At 40.0% G+C, this 21834-nt stretch overlaps 1 protein-coding gene across 10 annotated transcripts in view; it reads right to left on the bottom strand.

The window, feature by feature from the left end:
* Positions 1–409: 409 nt before the first annotated feature.
* Positions 410–21834, bottom strand: part of PAK3 (p21 (RAC1) activated kinase 3) — a 127969-nt gene continuing 106544 nt past the window's right edge. For 7 of the 10 annotated variants that reach the window (XM_043895301.1, XM_043895308.1, XM_043895303.1 and 4 more), the window contains 3 exons: positions 10734–10871; positions 10274–10401; positions 410–7296 (listed from right to left, as the gene is read on the bottom strand). In XM_043895301.1, the coding sequence (XP_043751236.1) occupies positions 10303–10401; positions 10734–10871 (237 nt within the window). In that variant the 3' untranslated portion in view covers positions 410–7296; positions 10274–10302. The remainder of the gene's footprint in view (positions 7297–10273; positions 10402–10733; positions 10872–21834) is intronic. The other 3 variants (XM_043895310.1, XM_043895307.1, XM_043895309.1) reach the window with 1 other exon arrangement.

The following is a 21834-nucleotide window of genomic DNA, read 5'->3' as shown; positions in this document are numbered from 1 at the left end:
CACGGCTTTGGAATCTCCTGTGATTTGTGGCCGTTGATTCTAGATAGAAGATAAAAACTAAACATTATGCAGATGTACTTGTTCCGAATTTTCCAAGCAGAAAGATGAGAAAAAGAAACAAATTACTACATATGCTTTCTTTTGGCAGTTTTCCTTCATCTACCTTTTGCCCTGCATCGAGTATACAGATTTGTCTCTTTGAGCTCTTCTATGTAAAAACCCGATGGAGATTCTGGGCCTGAGTTATCCAGTGGCAGGATCTGCAGGACATTTCCTATATTGCTTACAAGATTGGATGTTTCCCTGCCTTGATTCCTTTGAGAGAATGCTACCTTCTAACCTGTGAATGGGGTAAATGGCCAATGCCAAGGGGGTGGGTTGAAGGGTGACAGAAGAGAGAAGCACCAGCTCAGTGATGTTTGTCATTTTTATTTGCAATACTTTAGGTCCAAGTTTCAAACTGCATTATTTTTACACTCAAGACACAGTCATGCACAATCCATATTTCAATTTTCTATTGCTTCAACCACAATTTAAAGTAACAATATCATAAACAAAAGTCCTTAAAAAGAGCAGATGCTGAGGTCAGAAGGATGGAACCATACCATCAGCAGGTTTACAAAAGAAATAATTTACTTAAAAAATCAAACAAAGACCATAAATACCTTTAATTCAGTTACAGAAGAATTTCACTACACATGGGTTTACAGATAACACATTTTAACAAAAGTAAAGCACAGCCAAATGAGATACAACTCTGATAATGAAAACACAGATCCTCCTTAACTTGTTTTGTCTGGATATTATGAGTATAATCCCAGTACACATCACTAACTACCCTGTGATCTGTCTCTTCCTTGCTGATGTACTGAGATTTAAAACTCAACCCACTAGTGGTTACAGAATTCTGTGAAAGGTCTTATTATCACTAATGAATATAGTATATGCGGGTCCATAAAGCACACCACACACGAGCACACACACTGAACTTGAATTTCACACTTAGGGCTAGTTGGCACTGCTGTAGGCAGTGCAATGGGACTGTCCACTAACTACAAGTTGATCCTCTTTCTAGTATCATACTCATCCAGTTGGCCAATCCCTGTGGGAGCTGTCATCAGAAAAGCTGTCTTTGGTTCCCAAGTGGATTTGTCAACACTCCTTAGTGCTAATAGCATGTAATCACTTTTTCCTTTATCTCTCTGCAACCTGAAAATGTTTAGGCCCACTCAGTAGTCCCAGCCATGACATGGGTTCTGCCATCTTGTGCCATTTTGGAAGTAAACTCTATAAAGCCCAACACTGCTTCACAGGAAAGGAGAGGCCGAAGTATAGTTCTATTCTAGCAAGTGTGACAGTGTATTTCTGTTCTAGTAGCAAATACTGGCCACAGCTTAATGAAAACCAGACTTCACATACAGAGTGTATGGAAAAGAAAAATTGGAATACTCAACAGAAAAGGAACACTAAATCAAAAACAAAACAACAGTGAAGGAATTGGAAGGCTGCCACAAGTTTTATCAACATTCCCTAGTATTTATTCACTTCATTTACTTGAGGTTTGATTTTTTTTTTTGGCATCATCTTACATAGTTCTATTGTTTAACTGCAACATAAGAGACCCAGGCTTAAGCATATGATATTTGCCATCACTTTAGCAGGATGAATTAGCAAAGCAATCTATAGTACCACAGAATGTTAGAGCTTTGGAAAGCCTTGGAGAGCTAGTCCAATACCTTTATTTTATAAATGTGGAAACAGACACAACATGGTTAAGTGACTTGCCCAAGGGCACACAGTAAGTTAGGAGCAGAGCCTACATTAGAATCCAAGTATTCTTATTTCTGGGCTTCCCTGGTGGCTCAGTCGGTAAAGAATCTGGCCGCAATGCGGGAGATCCGGGTTCAATCCCTGCATCGGGAAGATCTGCTGGAGAAGGAAATGGCAACCCACTCCAGTATACTTGCCTGGGAAATCCCATGGACAGACGAGCCTGGTGGCTTACACCCCACGGGGTCCCAAGAGTTGGACATGACTTGGTGACTAAACCACCACCACCATTCTTACTTCTAGGTTAGCACTTCTTCCACTACATCTGATTGATTCTAATTGCTGTTGATTTCCTCCTAGGTCCTAAATCAGACGCACATGGTACCTGCCTCACTACTGGTATTATGGGATAGCATTCATCTGACGGCAGCTTCCAAAGGAGACTCTGATGGCGCTAAACAGCTTCTATAAGTTTCTCTTGCAAGTGTGACTGTATCATGTGGCAGTAAATGCTCATTATTATCGTCTAGTTGAACACAAAAGTGTGCACATGGAAGTTATAATCTCAGTTCCCACATTTGCAGATTCAGTTAGATATTGCTTGATATTAAACAGACATCCTCAATGCACGAGGAGTTGGGTTTATATTCACTTGGAGCATGGGATCAGAAAAGGAATGGGAAGAAAGCTTACTACCAGAAAGATCATATCAGAAACCAATTTTTGATGAAAAAGTCTTTCTTAGGAAAAATAGTTCCATTATTTCCAGGGTCCCCTTTAATTCCTTCCCAATCCACATGCAAATATATGTTCAGAATTGTGTGTTAAGTTCACTCAAAATTTCGGGTCTGTTAGACTGTCAGTTTACAAATGCTGAATTTCAGTCCTCTTGCTCAGAGACTAGGAGTAGGCCATCACTGGCCATGCCTTTGTTTAACCAAATATTAACTGCAAGTAGCTCAGAAAAGGACCATGAGATACAACTGGGGATGTCAGGGTTAAGACTCTCATAAGTAGATTATACGTTGAGAATGGCCCAAAGTGGGTTCTCTAGATAAAAGGTCTGCTCTTGGTGAAACTAACACCTGAGGCCACTACCATATCATAAAAGTCCTCACCTGCAAAGTCTTTGGTGAGTTACAAGGAAATTCCTCTCTTTGGGTAGATGGTCTCCCTGTTTCTCCTTTAAAATGACAGTAGTTACCGCATACAACCTATAATTAGGCAGATCAGAAAGCACCTAGAGGTCACCATCTCAGGCCAAAGCTCAAAGGAGTTGAGATTGAATGCCAAGAGGCCAGGGCTGTTCTAAATATTTGTCTCAATGTTTTCACAGTCAGCTTTTAAGTGCAAGTCATAACTTCTACTGAAATCAGCGGGACTTGCCTACTGTTCATTAAAATAAAATCCTACCTGAATGATAGTATATCCTGTTGGAAAAGGAAATGGTGGAAACTGGGGATTTTAACCTTCTGTTCTTCCAAAATTCAACCTAAAATCTGCTAAAATGATCCAGAAAGGCAGTACCTGAAACAGATGTTGTCAAAGGGGCTATCCAAAGTGACCCCTCCAATCTAAAGTAAGCAAAACAGAAACCTTGAGGCCATACCAAAGCAGAGGGGGCAGCCAGCCAGTTTGAAAGCAGAAGGATGTGTTTGGAGTTCTAACAGCGACATCTCCCTAGCTTTAACTTATAGATACTAGTCCCCGAAGAAAGCACATGCCATAATGAGTGTGTGCCAACTGCAGCATCCAGGCAAATATAAAGCCTATGGAATAATTGTAATTAACAAATACCTGTGCCCTGCATGCTCTGGGCTCTGGCCAGAAGGCGTCTGCTTCTGGCGTCTTTTCTATGTTTCTATAGTCCCCTTTCTGATGTTTATTTATTATAAAGCAATAGTATAACAATATCAAAGAAAATTTTAACAAGAAAAAAATTTGCATAATCCCACCATCCCAACACAACTGATTTCAATTGTCTGTGTTCCCAGTCTTTGTTCATATGCGCACTTATTTTTACATAGTTGTCATCCCTGTTTATGTTATTTAAAGGTGATTTTATAGATTCTCTCTGAGAACTGGCAGCCTCATTAGAAATAAACAACCCATTGAGCAAAGGAATAGAATTATTTACATGATCTTTGAGCTGAGAAATATCGTTTATAGACAAACATCTCAAACTATCAAACAGTTTTACAGACGAAAGGAAGCAATTTCGTATTTCTTTTTCTTTTAGCAATGGAATGTGCTTCACAAGGGAGGGAAAGATGTGGGGATCAGGTGGTTAAAATCAAACATTGGGGAGCAATTCACAAGCCTGAAAGAAATCTGAATAACACAATTAAAGAATAAATACTTGGGTTAAATCTTCTTACATGACTTGGCCATCCAGTAGCCAAAATGGAACACGGACACACAAATATTTACAATGACACAAAGACGAGATCAGCAAGAACGAAGTCATTACCCAACACGGTGACTGATTTGAGGGGATGTGTCATCCAAAAATCTTCATGGGATGATGACAACGTGCTGGATCCTTGCTACAACATTAATGTTCTTTTCTTTCTTAAATAAATAATCTCTGCTGTGCTTCTCACCCTTCCCTGACTTTCCCACTGCCCTATCCCTATCTCAGGACATTTTGGAATCAACATTCGATGATGCGCCCTCCTTATCTCAGGGCATGCTAGTGACTTTAAAGATCTGGATAGACTCACCAATGTCAAGATGAGCTACAAAAAAAACAATCCAGGAAAAGGGAATAAACTACTAACCATCTGGAGTACAACTTGGTCAGGTATACCAAGTGTAAATCCTTCAGCATCATTTTGGCAGGAGAAACAGCTTCTCTCTAATACTTATTAGAAATATACATAACTCTCCAACACGGGGAATGGTCTTTAGAAGCTGTTCTCATTTTAAAATTTACATAGATATAAGTCTTTAAGAGCAAAGCCTACTGGGATATATTATCATAAAATCTTGGTACAACAGGATGTGGTGAAGTAGTACAAGACTCCCTGTTGTTAACATGCTGAATTGAAAGCATAAAAGAGCAGCCATTTCTCTGCCTCCAGTAATCTGAAGGATCACTGCTCCAGGTGTCCTTCCACCAAAAAAATGCCTTCATGACATATAAGGGATGCTCACGGACAATTTGAGCTTCCCAACCAGGTTTGGGGCTCTCTCCAGTGGCAGGGCATAGGTACCAATGTACTGAATTCTATTTGCATCCCACCTATTGTTTCATTGAATTCCCTGGTATGATGAATGAAAAATTTAAAAATACTTAATTTTAAAAGAAATCAAAATTAAGGCCTCACTCTCTCTCACACATAAAACAGTGTGGCATTAACATTTTCAGGCCCAGCCACGTCTTTGTGAAGAATAACATAATATGGTTCAAATTAATACTACCATTTGATCTTTTCACATTTGTTGTTTTATGCCCTTGTGCACATTTTCTAGGGGCAGGGGTCAAGCCCCTCCCAAGCTTCATAGTCAAAGGAAACAACAGGAAATCCACCAGGAGTGTTATCTCCTAAATATAAACATGTGCACTATATGGTTGGATAGCAGAAACTCTCTAAAGAAAGTGCTTTCATTTTAAGGAATGAACAGATGATTACATGGACGGATGTGCCTCAGCAGAGAAGGAGAGAGGCCCATGGCAGTGATCTCTTTCCCTCTCTTGCTAAATGCAGATAGGTTCTATTCAGATTCTTGACATACTACAAATCAAGGAGCCCTCTACTGCACAAACTGCTAGCTTTTCAAAGGCTTAGAGAAAAAACTCTGCAGAATTTATAAAACTGATAACACTCAAAAGAGAAGCATATCCTTTCTATGCAGACACCCTCCAGATATTTTTCTACTCTCAGAAGATTCAGGAAGTGGTGACTGTTGAGTGTCTAATAAATTGATAAATGGTGAAATAATTGTCAAATTTTCATATCTTGCCCAAGCCACAAAAGGAACTCAGCTGGACTGATAGGTCTTGGGATACATGATTGCAAAGCCAAAGGCTTTTCACTGGAGAACATCAAGATCTTTAGATACATGTTTTCGAAATTCAAAAGCCCAAAGGGCTAAGCATGGACACACCATATGCAGAAACAGAGATTAGTGATACATAGGGGAAATGACAACAAGTACTTAGAGCCAAGCGTTGACTGGGATGTAGTTTTCACTAACCTCCCATTTCTTGCAGAGTTGAATGCTTCCAATATTTCTGTTCTCCATATCTTAAAACTTTTTTTTAATGTTTGTTATAAATTGTGAAGATAAATAAGATTTTATTATCAGCAAATGTTGGATAATGGGTCTATTTCCTCCTGATGTGCCTGTTTTACAGTTGCATACATTCCACAAGCACAAAACAGGATTAAATTAGGTATCTATATCTTTGTTTACTTACTGTCCAATGAAGATTTCAGTATTTCATGCTTATATTATCTTCCTTTTGGCTCTTAGAGAAAGCCCCATCTTTGTTTAAGTGTGGCCTCTCCAATCAGGATTTCCTAGGTTTAAGATCTAGACTCACCCAACTGGAGTGCCATAGTTTTGGTGTGTCTTTTTGCAGGTATCATGAAGATAAGCAAGCAGGTTTATACAAATGCAAATCAACTACCACTTAAGCATCATCATGAAAATGTGATAAGATTTCACCATCTGAACTTTATTTAGATAGTTTTTAAAAGCCCTTCCTGAACACACATATTCCCCTCTGCTTTTGGAAAATGTCGTAAAAGAAACCTTTTCCAATACAAATGCAGAAAAACAGGTACACAAACCAAGCCACCACTATAGAAGAAGAATAAAAATTGCAACTCTATGAGGGCATGGACTTCCACATGTTCACACAGTACTTGCTTTGGGTTTTTTTTTTGTTTGTTTTGTTTCATTTTGTTTTTTTTGTTTGTTTGCTTGTTTTCTTTTTGTTTTTTACTTTCTTTTTTTTAAAAAAAGTTTTGACATCTTTTTTTCTGGACATCTAATGACAATGCAAGTGAAAAACATTACATTGGGTAAGGAGTTTTGAAGGAGGTTTGAATGCAAGAGGGACTACTCTCTAACTTAAAAACAAACACAACACTATGGAGAGGGAGTGTGCATCTTTGAGAAATCTTTTTTTTCTTCAAAGTGAATGCACAAAATGAGGGGATTCACTACTGGCTCTTTCGCTTCACGGTGGAAGTGACCTTTTTATGGTCACTTCGACATTGCTGCCCTGTATGGGCCGCGATTCAGGCTTACAAATAAATTACATAATCTGAGGGAGTAGGAAAAAGGCTTATAAGAAGTTTCTATTCATCTCAAAGTTAAAGAAACCCCACCCCATTTGACTGTCTTTTCTTCCATCTTTCCTGCAGCGGAGTTTTATTTCAGTCTTACTCATGAGGGAGATGGTGTGGGGTAAGGCTGGCAGTCCTAGCGGCTGCTGTTCTTAATCGCTTCTTTTGCAGCAATAATCAGAGGAGTCAGGCTGGAGAGAGGCTTGGCTAATTTTAAAAATGGATGCTGCAAAAGGAAAAACAGAGGAATTACTGAAATTCTTTCCTCCAACAAGTATATTACTTTACACTTGCAAGGAGCCTTTTTTTCATTAAAATTTGTATTTTGTGGATCCAATTAAACATCATTTAAAAAAATATAGCGCCAGCTTTTGTTCTTCAGATGTTTTTGTCCTTCAGTGTCATGAAATCTTTGGGAAACTGACTGGCAAAGCTAGAAATTCAGAGTAGGTGTCTTGTAAAATCTCACTGTGTTTGGGAATCTAACTTTCCGATTTTCTTAAATTGATGAATTTATCTGGAGCAGCCTTCAGTGCTTGAAAAACTGTGTTCTGTTGACCACTAGAGACCTTGACCCTGAAACCAATGGCCTCCTAACCGCTAAACCCAATAGTGTGCCTCCGCCATTTCTTTCTTGGTTGCTCTGCAGTACTTCATACAAGTGAATGTCCCTTCCTTCTTTTCTTTCAGGGCCTGTAACATTTTACTGTCTCAGTTCTCTTCTATATGCATGCTCACTGACTGCTCCCTCCCTATCTTCTTCCTGGTTTCACATCCTCTTTCCACCTCCTATAACTTGACTCTCATCATCTTCTTTTTCTAATTTAATTTCTTGGAGAGTTCATTCCTTTTCATGGTTCCAACCAAGCTCTCATCAGCCTTATGGAGATGACTCCCAAATATCCACTGTGTGACCTGATCTCTTTCCTGAATTTTGGTCCTATTTCTCTAATTGCCTGTTGGTTATTTCCTTTTGAATGTCCTCCTGCCACCTTGAACTCAACATTGAAAAATGTACATTCAATCAGGTTGACATATGGCAGAAACCAACACAGTATTGTAAAGCAATTATCTTTCAATTAAAAATAAATGATTTTTAAAAAATATATAGTTTTTTATACTATGAAGTTTCTCAAACAGGATACTGTTATGTGATGTAAGCTATAGGGGCTTTGGAGTCAGAATACCTAGGTTCAATCCACTCCTCTGCTTATCACAGTGGTTAAATGAGGTAAGCGACAGTTTCTTGTAAGCTATATCAAGGCCAATCAATGTTAGTCAGTGTATTATTATCCTCTATCACTTCTGCTTTTGCTGAATGCTACCATTGGTTTGATATTCTGAAGTCACTTTTGTGTTCTTCTTATGTTTTACATGCAATCAGTTACCAAGTGCTGCCTTTTCAATACCTTTTACAATGATCTCTTGCTTTGCCTAGGCCTAATCAACTTAATCCTGAATTATAAGAATAACCTCCCCCCCATCTTCCTGCCTCCATTTGTTTCTGTTGCTAATTCTTATTGCAGACCACCAGCTTCATCTTCCTGAACAAAGCTTCTATCATGTGTGTCCCTCAGATGACTTCAGTGTTTCCCCATTACCTACATCCCCTATGCTTTAGCCTGGTGTTCAAGGCTCTCTACAGTCCTGCCACCTGCAGCTGTCCTGACTTGAACTCTACTTCAGCCACACTATCTATTTTCTGTTCCTTTGAACCTTGCCTACATGCCTTTGATCAGGTGATAATCCTTCCATCTGAAATTCTTTCCCCTTTCCCCCTTAAACTATCTAAGACTGATCTGTCTTTCAAGGCCCAGTCAAACTCTTTCCCTTTCACAGACATCTTCTGAATGCTATAGGCCACGGACACATATCTCTAATCAATTATGACATTCACTGTTTAAATGACCACTTGGTTCCACTGAGTCTCTGAACAATCTTGTTTTTTTTTTCATATTCCCAAGGAGACTGTGAACTTCTAAAGAATAAGAATCATGCCTTTAAGAGATTTGTATCACCCAGTGCACTTAAACCTTGCAAATAGAAGTTGCTCTATAAAAATCCATTTATCTGTGTCTTTTCTCAAGTCTTCCAGTGGTGTGAATGACATGTAAGTCTCTGTTTTCCAACCTCTAAAATGGACTAGAGCCAGAGAATGGAGTAATATGGACTTAAGGTAATACGCAGATCATAGCTTACATGTATAAAATCAAAAGATGCAACAAACACATTCTTCAATCTTCTCAAAATATCATTTTGCATCAGTAATTTGACTGGTTCAGATAAAAGTATTGTTGAGTAAGGAATTAACTAGATAATTGATTTAATTACATATATAACTGTATAGCTACCTTAAGTGAAACTGTATTTTCACTTATCCTTGAAAGAGACATGATAGAAATGTGTACAGGATGTGTATGTGGGGTGGTAAGAGGCGTGAAAAGACATGGAAATGATGTATTCAAAAGTTCCAATTTTTCATCTATAATTTGAAGCTGGAATAATGGGAGGACTAGTAAAGGGCTATTTCAGATAGGACATTTTCAGGCCTCATGACAGCCTGTGAAATGCTCACAGGTAGCAGAAAAGAGAAAGTCTAGTTTTCCCAGTTCCTCCAAATTGGTTTATCCCAGGTATGACTTAGGTTGGGGTAAGGTATTTTCACCTGAGTGTGGCTCTCTGTCTCTGGAAGGAGTTCAGAAGCAATAGGAACTTTTTTTGTTGTTTGGCTGAGAACAGACTGAGTCCATCGTTAATCACACTCTGCATGACCAAATATTATGCCTTTTGTTTAACTGGATTATGTGTTCAAAGTCAGGGAGGACAAGTAGTCACTTTTCTTGGCTTGGCTATTACAGATTTTTATTTTCTTCCCCGAGGGACCATCCCCAGCAGTGATCCTGGGCATGCATTGCTTTATCAATGTAAATGCTTTTTTCCCCTCTAAATTGGTTTGTGTGGAAGAAAGACAATCCAGGGCTCAAATTCAAGTTCCTGCATTCAATACTTGTGTGAGCTTTAATTTCTACATCCATAACAGGGATTAATAACACCCATCTTAGAGTGTTGTAAGAATTAATGAGATAAAATGTGTAAAAAATTTGGTATCAAGTAGGTACTAATTATCATCATATATACGAATCCCTGAGAGCCATGAAAAGGACAAATGGTTACAGAGGCACTCACCACTGGATGGTACTCACCCAGGCAAGCAGGTGCCTGCCATTTGGCATCACAAGCAAAGGGGCTTTGACCAGTAAAGCATTAGAGTAGCAAATGCCATGGAAATAATTGCATAGTTATGTAGAGAATTACCTCCGGCCAAGAGCACCTGCGTACAACATCCAGGGGCACAAGCAAAGTTTAGAACAAAACAGCAACACCAGAGGTTCACATTGTTTTTTCCCCTTGCAAAATAAGACTCCAGGAAGAACAAAAGAGAGTTCTAGTTTAAACTGCCAACTTCTCAGAAGAAAGGCCACATGCCAATCCATTACATGTTAGATGCATGCCTATATTTCTGTGCCTGTGATCTCAAATCAAATGGTTAGCGCCTAACTCGAACTAGGCATCTCTCAACAGAGTTCTCTGACTGTCACACATCGAGGTGGAAAAGCTCAATATAACGACTCTCTGTTTGTAACTGTCCTATTTAATTTTCACCTGCAAAAGCTCCTTGGCGGATCCTCGCCTATCCACATCCATCTCAAGACAGCGATTTAAAAAGTCGCGGAATACAGCAGACAGTCTCTCAGGATTCTGCAGCTCTGGAGTTCCGTTAGTGGCTATCAGATATAATGCCTGTAGAAAAAAATCAGAAAAATCTATTCAGTACATACATATTAGGATCGTGAGTTGACACAGAAGACACACATCCAGTTTCTTCTGATTTTTACCTTGGGTCTTAAAAACTCCATTTTAGAGAATGACGTTGGCATACACTGCAAAGTTTCTGTAACACTGAGAAATGATTACTCTTGGCAGTAACTGAGGAACAGTGAGGTGCCCTACCCTCAATAGTTTAGAAATAAGGTTATAAGGCTGTCCTCTGAGAGCTAAACCAGTAAAGTGAAAATGTTAATCTCTCAGTCATGTCTGACTCTTTTGCCACCCCATGGACTGTAGCCCATCAGGCTCCTCTGTCCATGGGATTCTCCAGGCAAGAATATTGGAGTGGGTTGCCATTTCCTTCTCCAGGGGATCATCCTGACCCAGGGATCAAACCTGGGTCTCCTGCATTGCAGGTAGATTCTTTACCATCTGAGCCACCAGGGAAGCCAGTAAAATCCATATAAAATGAATTTATCATTAACCACCTAGGAAATGAAACCAAGGAACTGCCTGGGAATCTGTGACCACAGAGTTAGGGAAATACACACACACATCTGAACACATTGATATAAGTATAACCTCTGGAAGGCACAGTTGCAAAGGTGATTGTAATTTACTAACTGTTTATCTTGATGGGAGAATATTTGTGAGTAGACCAGGGATGAACAGGGGCTTCCCAGATGGCTTGGTGGGTAAAGAATCTACTTGCAATGCAGGAGACACAGGAGACTTGAGTTCTATCTCCAGGAAGATCCCCTGGAGTAGATGTACCCCTATAGATTTTAATTAGGTTTCCCATGAAAGTCTAGCTATAATAGAAAATATAAGAAAAGCTGACATTAGTAATCCTGTATCCTACTGTAAGTTGTGTGTGTGTGTGTTGGAGAGAGAGAGAGTCATTCAGTCATGTCCGACTCTTTGCGACACCATGGACTGTAGCCAGCCATTCTCCTCTGTCCATGGAATTCTCCAGGCAAGAATACTGGAGTGGGTTGCCATTTCCTTCTCCAGGGGAATCTTCCTAACCTAGGGATCCAACCCACATCTCCAGCATTGCAGGCAGATTCTTTACTGCCTGAGCTACTAGGGAAGCCCACTGTAAAATACTAAGTTGCTAATATATCTCCGAGATCTTAGTTGAGGTCACTGAGAGAGATCAACTCATGGTGTGCTGACAGAATCAAGGGCCCTAACTTTCAAGGCACACAGCTGGACTAAAGACCATGGTTAATTCACAAAAGTAAACTCATCTTTCAAAGGCTTCTGAGCTCCTGACAGCCATAAAAAGCTGGCCATTCCTCATGCCTCCTCTAAGCAAATTATTCTAGAGTATTAAGTACATATCAGGAATCATATTAGACACTGGAGATTCAAAGATGAATAATGGAATGTCCCACTTTCAAAGGTCATACAGTTTAGTGAAGAAGAGAGACTTACATATACCCACCATACAGTGAGACAAGAGCCAATCAGAGGAACGTTGCAAGTGCCAAGTCAATACAAGGATGAAGCCATTTGACACCATAGCTCAGAGAACACTTCACAGAGGAGCTTGACATTTGATTAGGGTCTTGAAGGATACACAGGAGTTTTCCTGCAGGTATCACCACCAGGGTTATGCCTGCCTATGCAACCAGACTCCTAACTATTATGAAGACACGCTCCCTCTTGAACTGGCTTGGACTTTGCAGCAAATTATCATCCCCTTTTCCCACCATGGCTCTGAATATTATTATCAAAAACATTTCTATCAAAGTCTTTTCCCAGGCCTGTTTTCATCAGCTGGTGAGAACATCTCTCCTCCATTCCAGAAACCTCCACAGATGTACTTTAGAAAGGGTTAGGAAGGGCCATTTCATCCAGTGGCTATCAACCTATAGCATGTATCGGAATCACCTAGAGGGGCTTGTTAAAAACAGATCAATCTGGAGAGGGGTCTGAGAATTAGCATTCTAACAAGCATCCTGTTGATGCTGAAACTGCTGGTTTTAGGACCACACTTTGAGAACTGGTTTATTCCACCCCATTAAGCAATGGGTTTAATGATTAATGCTCAGAGCACCTGTCCTCACAAGCCATCTTTGTTCTGTTATTAAAAGAAAATTGTTACTGCAAATGACATTTGCTGCCTCCTCCTAAAACACTCTTATTTCAGCTGGGCACAATTTCTGCCAACCTCTGCACCCTTTGCTTGCTTTTTTTCTGTTCTGTAGCCAAACCCAATCCTAAACAAACACATCTCTTTTCTCCCTTTCTACTCTCCCTAAGTCTGTGTACATGCCATACTGTTTGATTTTCTCACTTTTCGTCTCATCTTTCTTAGCTCAATACATTCTACTCCAAATAATACTGCTCCTCACAAGTATATATATACACCTCTACTCAAGTCTTTCTCACCTCTCTTCAATTCATGTACTAAGAAAAAGATTGATAGGAAATACTCCAACATGTGAAAAATGGTTCCTCCTGGGTGGCAGGATTATTAATGATGTAATCTTTGAAAACATTTTTTCAATTTTCCGAATTTTCTACAATGAATGTGACTGCTTTATTTTAAAAAATCCTCCAAAATACTATTTTAAAAATAAAATCTAAAAAGCTGTGCCATTCAGTTTACACAAAAGTTCTCAGCTATTTCTCTTTGTCCTCCTAGGATTAAACCTGCTTTTCATGCAGTACCACCCCCCTTGAGGGAAACAAAAACCCAGACAATTTCTTTTTCAGCTATTGTTTTCATTTTAATTGTAACAGTACATATTTCCAACTAATTTCCATTGCAGAAATCCACACTTTCAGTTATATTACGGCGGAACTGGCCTTTGTGGACTGGCCTGAGAACTTACTCACTAGGCATAATGCCGCTTCTATGGGAAAATGCACTCAGCGTTCCAAATAATTAACTTTAAAATGAACTTGCGTGTAAACTGGGCCCTATCTTTGTTAAAAAGAAAACTGCTACTCACTGCCCTGCTAATGAGAGACAAAACCAGTTGTGGGCAATACAATGATCAGAGCAAAAAGGATTTTCCTAGCAAAGTCAAATCTTAGCTGAAGAAAGATTGAAGAAAATCAAACTAGGCACAAGTGACCACATTCTGGTTTTTATCTAAGTTAGTGAAAGCTCAAAAGAAAACGGGCTGGCTCAGAAACTACTGTTGTTTAGTCACTAAGTCCTGTCTGTCTCTTTGCAACCCCATGGACTATATAGCCCACCAGTCTCCTCTATCCATGGGATTTCCCAGGCAAGCGGCAAGAATACAGGAGTGGGTTGCCATTTCCTTCTCCAGGGGATCTTCCCGACTCAGGGATCGAACCCGTGTCTCCTGATGGGCAGGTGGATTCTTTGCCCCTGAGCCACCTGGGAAGCCTGGCTCAATAATTAGACTAGACTTATTTTACTCACAAGGGCTTCCCTTGTGGCTCAGCTGGTAAAAGAATCTGCCTGCAATGTGGGAGACCTGGGTTTGATCCCTGGGCTGTGAAGATCTCCTGGAGAAGGGAAAGGCTACCCACTCCAGTATTCTGGCCTAGAGAATTCCATGGACTGTATAGTCCATGGGGTTGCAAAGAGTCAGACACAACTGACCGACTTTCACTTCACTATTTCACTCAACATAATACTCACCAAATCAGAAAAAGATAAATACTGTATGATATCACTTACATGTGGAATCTCAGAAATAAAACAAATGAGTGTATGTAACAAAACAGAAACAGACTCACAGATACAGAGAACAAACTAGTGATTAGCAGTAGGGAAAGGGAAGGGGCAGGGGCTAGATAGGGGAAGGGAATTAAGAGGTACAAACTACTATGTATAATAATAAACAAGCAACAAGGATATATTGTACCACACAGAGAATATAGCCAATCTTTCATAAAAACTATAAATGGAATACAAATGTTAAAAATTGTGAATCATTATGATGTAATCCTGAAACTTCTTATTGTACATCAACTATGCCTCAATAAAAAAAAGAGATTAGAGATTTCCTTTGTAGTTGGTTGCTTCTTGAGTAAGAAACCCAGAATCTACCTGACTTCTCCTTCTTCCTCATCTAGAAAATTTTCGCTCCCCCAACTTTAGTAGCTTCAATTCATGCAACCTTTAGAAATGTCTTTCACACCCATCCACTTTCCTCTGTCCCTACTGTTACAATAGCCTCCAATAGGTTTTTTTTGTACTTAAGCCTCTGTGTTCTTCAGTCCATCCTCCTGAACAATCTGTCTTATCCAAAATCTCATCATGGCATCTATTTTTCTGCTTTAGCAATTTTTATTGGCTCTCTATGGCCCACAGAGGGCTTCCCTGGTGGCTCACTGGTAAAGAATCTGCCAGCCAATGAAGGAGATGCAGGTTCAATCCCTGGGTCAGGAAATGGCAATCCACTCTAGTATTCTTGCCTCTTGCCTGGGAAATCCCATGGACAGAGGAGCCTGGAGGGCTACAGTCCATGGGGTCACAAGAGTCAGACAAGACTTAGTGACTAAACAACAACAATGTGGTCCATGGGCATGGTTTTCAAACTGTACTCCCCCAAATTCCCCTCAAGACTAGCTAAGTGGTAAAAGGGGTGGGGGAAGAAGATAGATGGAGAGATTCTAGGACCCTATACCACATGTGTTTCAATCAGAGAAATACTTATTTTATTCTCTATTTATGCTTCCCTTGTGGCTCAGCTGGTAAAGAATCTGCCTGCAATGCGGGAAACCTGGGTTCGATCCCTGGGTTGGGAAGATTCCCTGGAGAAGGGAAAGCTACCCACTCCAGTATTCTGGCCTGGAGAGTTCCATGGACTGTATAGTCATGGAGTTGCAAAGAGTTGGACAGGACTGAGAAGCTTTCACTTTCACTATGCTTCCAAGCAAGGTTTAATTTGAACCAAGGGGTCACTATAGCTGTTTGAAAACACTGGACATAGTAAAGATTCCTTTGCATGGCATAGACGGTCCTCCATGATTTGGCCCCTGCCTCCCTTTCTAGTTCTCCTCTCTTTTCATCTGAGAGCCCTGCTTCCCCCACTTTCACATACATACACGTATTAGACAAAGCTCACATGCTATTCATGCCAATTAGTTCCTCATTCCTATAATAAGAAATGCCCTTTCATATCTGCCTCAAATGCTCTTCCCTTTAGTGCCTGGTGAACTTCTACTTGCCCTTTAATTTCTATTTCAAATGGAACTTCCTTTGTAAAGTCTTCTCAGTCTTTCCCAGATGGATATGGTGAACAACCACCTCAGTTTTCCAGGGACTGTCCTGGGTTTTACTACTGAAGGTTCTACGTCTCTCAATGCCAAGCACACTGGGGTGGCAGTCACCATGGAGATAGGGTTAGCCCTCTCCTCCTTTGAGCTACTATACCCCTTTGTTTATATATCTGTTTTCATGTTCAAGGGTGAATACCTGTTACTTGTTCACAGGTCTGTTTCCCCAGACTGTGAAGGTAGGAATTGTGTCACAAGCATCTCTGGATTTTGTGGATAGTGGCTCAAAACAGGTGATCAATAAATATTTTGGTTGCTAAATGAAATGAAAACCAAAAGGTATAAACAAATCTCACTGAGATGGGAATATGACAGACTTTGCCATACGAAGTATTAAAGCTCAGAAGCTAAAGCGAATGAGTGAACATATAAGAAGATACATAGAGAATGACACCCTTTCTGAGTTGAACAGGCCTGGAATGCGGGAACTTCTGACTACCCAACTCTTCAGTGTGAGAGAAGGAAGAGAGTGCCATGAGCAATGTAGGTAAGGGGACGCCATCAAAGGGAGGGAAAACTGGAGAACACCACAACATGGTAATCTGTTGTGGGCAAACCCAGAGAGCAAGTGAAGACAATTAGTTCTCTCTAGAACTGGAAACACAGAAACTTAGTCTTCTCTGACTGATCTTGAACATAGAAAGAGCTCTTGATTTTTCTTCTGCTACATCATTTAACAAGGTCTGTTTCACTCCTAAGGTGAGACAACATAGCCCCCATGACCTACTGACCTTATTTATAATATTAGACAGACAACCTTTGGTCAAAAAATATTGCCTTTCTTCATTGTGATATACATATTACCTGGAAGTTTCTGGTGTTCTGGAATTCTTAATAAGTTTACATCCCTTGTTAAATAACAAACAAATGTTGCAGTTTTCTATGGATCCTGATGTGCAACTAAATTTACCTAAGTACTCAGCACGACTTTACCCAGCTGGAGGAATAATTCAATTTACCTTATTGGCAATTTCCTCAGTTAAAAAAGATCAAAGCAGTCATCTTAGAAGTTACCACATTTCTCCAAAGAAGTCCCCAAACAATCCATAGGTACCCAATACATTTTCATTAAGGCAGTTTTGCAACTGGACTAACCATTTAATTAAAAAGCTTCAGTTTGTGACTCAGTTCATTCTGACAGTTTGTAAAGTTTAGGAGACTCACATGGAAATAAGTTAGTAACCCTGAGAGGCCCCAACACTGATATAAAGACTCCCTTTACAAAGAGGAGAGTGGTGGAACATTTCTTTCTAAGTTGAATATTTGGAACTCAAAATACATTTTCCCGTGGAAATGGTGTTATACATAGTGAACAGGCTGCCAGACTAGCCCATAAAAATCTATTTAACAAACCATGTAACAATAAGACCAAGAGGGCTATTCATCTATATCTTAATATCTGTATAAATCCTGTTTCATGGGAAATACTATTAGTTAGCATTTACTGAATGATTACTATTAGCTCACATGATTCATACAACAATCCCCTGAGTTATACTCGATTATGACCAATTGACAGATGAAGAAACTGAGGGTGGTAGGGCTAACATAATAACTTGCCCAACATTACACAATTAGCAATGAGGGAGTCAGTATCTGAATCCAGGAAGTGTGAGCCCAGAGTCCATATGCCTGACCACTTCACGGCACCACCTCACAGAGTTCCCAACTGCTGTGATAGTGGTTGTCGTAAGCAGAGGCAGACAAGGACTCTTCAAGAGATGGGACACACTGATATAAGACCAGGTACAGAAATTTCATGGTCTAAAGGTATTGAGATCATATAGAGTCTGTTCTCTTATTACTGTGGAATTATGTTAGAGACCAATATCAAAAGATTTGAAAATAACCCACATATTTTCAAACGCAGTGTGACATTTACCAAGAGAGCTCTGTGACTTAACTATTGAAAACCTCAATAAAGTTAGAAGACTGAAAAATCCTGGAGGGTGACTGCAGAGAAGAAAGCATTTAAATGAGAAAATAATGTCAAAATGAGAAATTAATATCAAAGATACTTTAAAAACTCTCATGTATTTGCAAATTAAATTTCCATTTTTAAATGAGGGCTATATCTAAGAAGCCATGGTCTTATATCCCTGGATATGTTTCAGAATCTCCTAGTTTACAGTCTATGGGAACTTGAATAGAATTTGTATCCTACTGTTGTGTGAAAATTGTATAAATCTTAATTATGTCAAATTGGTTCATGGTGCTTTTCGGGTCTACTATATTCTTCTACTTCTCTGTACATTCATTCTATTAATTTCTGAGAGCCTGATATTGAAACTTCAACTAAAAAAAAAAGAGAGATGAGACACACTGAGCATTTGTAACTCCACCGCTACCTTTAACAAAGGGGATGGACCCTTTTGAGGTCAATCGTTTTACAATTACACTTGGAAATGGGGACAAAAGGCCCAGTTAGGTTTCCTATTGTATTCACCAGTATCTGTATATATGTTGAGTGTTTATAAGCAGCGTGTCTTCTGGTTGTTGCCTATAACCTACTTATGTCCCGATTCCTTTCAACTACCTTTGAGTGTTTTATAGGAGAGATTTGGCAACAAGTGACTTGACACCTTATGACTTAGAGGTTACTTTTGACCTGGGATTTCAGAGGTTAAAGGCCAGAGTGTATTACTGCCTCTGATGCGTTTATGGATTTCATTAAAGGCCCTGACATTTCTAAGAAGAGAGTAAATGTGGACAAATCTACAAAAAAGTTGTTATAACTAATGTTGTATTCCCTATTTTGACTTATTCAACCCAACAGTTCAGTGTGATAACTGAATAAGCACTGTGCTCTAATTTAGTTCCTGACTTGTCTTGTATAGTAGGTCTCATCTGTCACTAAATTATACATGGTGGGGGGCTCTGCTGTTATTGTTTAATCCTTAAAAAGTCATTAAAAATTGAGCTATTACAGATCTATTCCCTTATTGGTTGATGGTAAAAGGTAATTAGGTACCACCAACAGAGGTGTTGAACTACCTTTAGAGTGCTCCTTTCAAGCATAAAAAAACTGGCTATTGCCAGAAAATAAAGACCAGATGACTCCAACAATGTACATGCTCATTTTAAACTCTCAGGATTAATAGTGTTTGTCAAGAAATGTGGAGCAGGCTATGTGTGCTCAGGGAGACACCCTGGGCAGCCCAGGAAGCACCCAAGCTTGAGAACCACAAGGGGTTTGGAAGTAGAGGAGGGATAGGCATAGAGATAGAAAAGCAGGAAAGCAAAATGGGGCAGGAGGTAGAGGAGAAAAGCTGTAAGCAGCAGAGGTAGCAGAACACAGGGCAAGGACTAGGGCCAAAGGACCATGGGGAGAGAAGGTGGCTGGTGGAGTGACGAGGAAGAGAAATGAAGATAAAGGCTCCACAATTCAGGGAGGTCAAGGGGACCTGATCCTAGGATCCATTCTGCTACCTCCCCATTTCTCTGGTCCTTCTCCCATAAAACTTCTCAAAACATCATCTAACATGTGGTCTGTTGACTTCCTCATCTCCCATTTTCTCTTCAACCCACACCTAGTTTCTAGTTTCAAAGTACTGTTTACCATTATATGTTTATTCCGGTCTCATTTCAGAACACTGGAGCAGGAAGGTACTAAGTCCCTGATTCTTTGGGGCTTTTCCAAATTAGCATGTTAGAATCAAAAACCAGCTGGACTGTGATATGACCTGTGAAACATGCATTACTGCTTACGTAAACTGGCTGCAACTTCTGTTTTATATGTAGTTCATCAGCTGAACAGCTCTGTACACAATAACACGCACATCTTCTCAGTACAAGCCAGTGTAGAAAATGGGTCCCTGCAACAGCTTTATCACTGTTGTGCTCTTCCCTGGCTTCTTACCCAGCCTCACATGCAGCATGTTTCATTTGCATCACGATCGAGTGTCTTTCTTGGTAGGGAAATGGGGTTCTTTCCACTCTGTGGAATACAGACTTAGTCGGGAGATAATGAGAGAGATGTCTCCAAACAGCTTTCTTTGTTTCTTTCTTTCTTTTTGGCTGTGCCACTCATCAAGTGGGATCTTAGTTCCCCAGCCAAGGATCAAACCCACACCCATTGCATTGGAAGCATGAAGTCTTAACCACTGGACCACCAGGGAAGTCCCTCCACTCAAGCTGTCTGAAGATCACAACTCTAGAAGCCCTCCTACAGACAGTGCATACTCAAACCTGGGCCCTCCTGGCACTCATGGGAGGCTGGAGCATATCTACAGCCTAAGAAAACAGAATCAGAGACAGAGACCCATGAGTTTCCCCCTTTATTTAACTAAATTTCATGTGGAAGCCTGATACAGAAAACAAGTTAATGAGGGAACTATTTTGGTGGACTTGAGAACCACATGACCTCCCCATTGGGCCCCAAGGACCTCCATGGAATTCTAGGAGTCCATGGAATTCACAGAGTTCACGGGTAACCAGTAATCTTGTCAAATTCCACTTGTTTGAAGCAAAAAGAAATGAGGCCCAGCAAGAAGTAATCTATGCAAGATCATGGGGCTCCTGATGGGTAGACCTGGGAACAGAATTTACTCTTCAACTCACATGATAAAGGAATCTGGGAACAGAATTTACTCTTCAACTCACATGATAAAGGAATATCAGTCCTGGCCAACAATAAGTCCCTGGTTACCACGTTTGTAATCTCTCTTTGCCTCATCTTTGCCTAGTCAGAGTCTCAGACTTTTGTTTGCTGTGGAATCAGTTTCTCCTTTGGCTGTCTTCTGGATCATAAATCACTGGTTTGAACTGTCTGCTTCTGAATTACAATCTAAATGAGACTTGCAGCTTTCCTATGGCTAGGTCCCATTTTCCTATGTTAAATTCCTGACAACCAATGAGTCTTAAGAGCTATCTATGTTTTGACAGGCAATATTTTTCTGATTAAAAAGAGACTCTGTTACTGTTCTATAATTATTTTAGTTGCCGTTATCCCAACTCGCCCCTCCTTTTAGGCATAGGTTTACCCTCAAAGTAGGTGGAGTGTCAACAAACCATCAATAAAGCTTGCTGTTCCATAGAGGCTTATGGAAAAAGAAGGGAATGCTCCCAGCTCTTCCTGAAATACATTCAAAACAATATTGACAGAGTGCTAGCAAAGTACGCTTGCTTCTCTGGCACTCAGGAAGTTTATATTTGACTTTAATTCCATCAAACCCAGACATTCCAGTCCACAACACAGGTTCCAGTGGTTGGAGGGAGCTCAAAGCACTTTGGCCCTTAATTGCTGCTTTTTAGTGCTAGAGACTCTATTCTGCTTAATTCTCTTCTCTAGGCATATAAGCTAACCACAATTCCCCTAGTTCTATAATAAAAAAGAAGAAACTAACACTTGTGCAGTGTTTCAAGTGTGGGGATGGGGGAGTAGGGAGCCTCTACCTGTAGACAACAGGTCTCGATTGATACTTCTTCCCACCCTTCTCTCTCACCATACAGGTTATACACTCCTAATTATGAGCAGTCAGACTGATGGCTTTATTATCACCAAAACATGTGATGTACACAACAGCTATCAGGTGGTAATGATGGACTCCATTTATAGGAGAAGCAAAACTGAAAAAGAAATTGGCATAGCAAGGAGGTATATGCTGAACTAATGTCATTTCTTTTTTGATAGCATTGCTGGAAACAGTAAATCAAAGAATGCCAG

The sequence above is a fragment of the Cervus elaphus genome, chromosome X, assembly GCF_910594005.1.
Source record: "Cervus elaphus chromosome X, mCerEla1.1, whole genome shotgun sequence".
NCBI lineage: Eukaryota > Metazoa > Chordata > Mammalia > Artiodactyla > Cervidae > Cervus > Cervus elaphus.
Note: the sequence above shows the minus strand (reverse complement) of the source record. Positions and strands in the feature narration are given on the sequence as shown.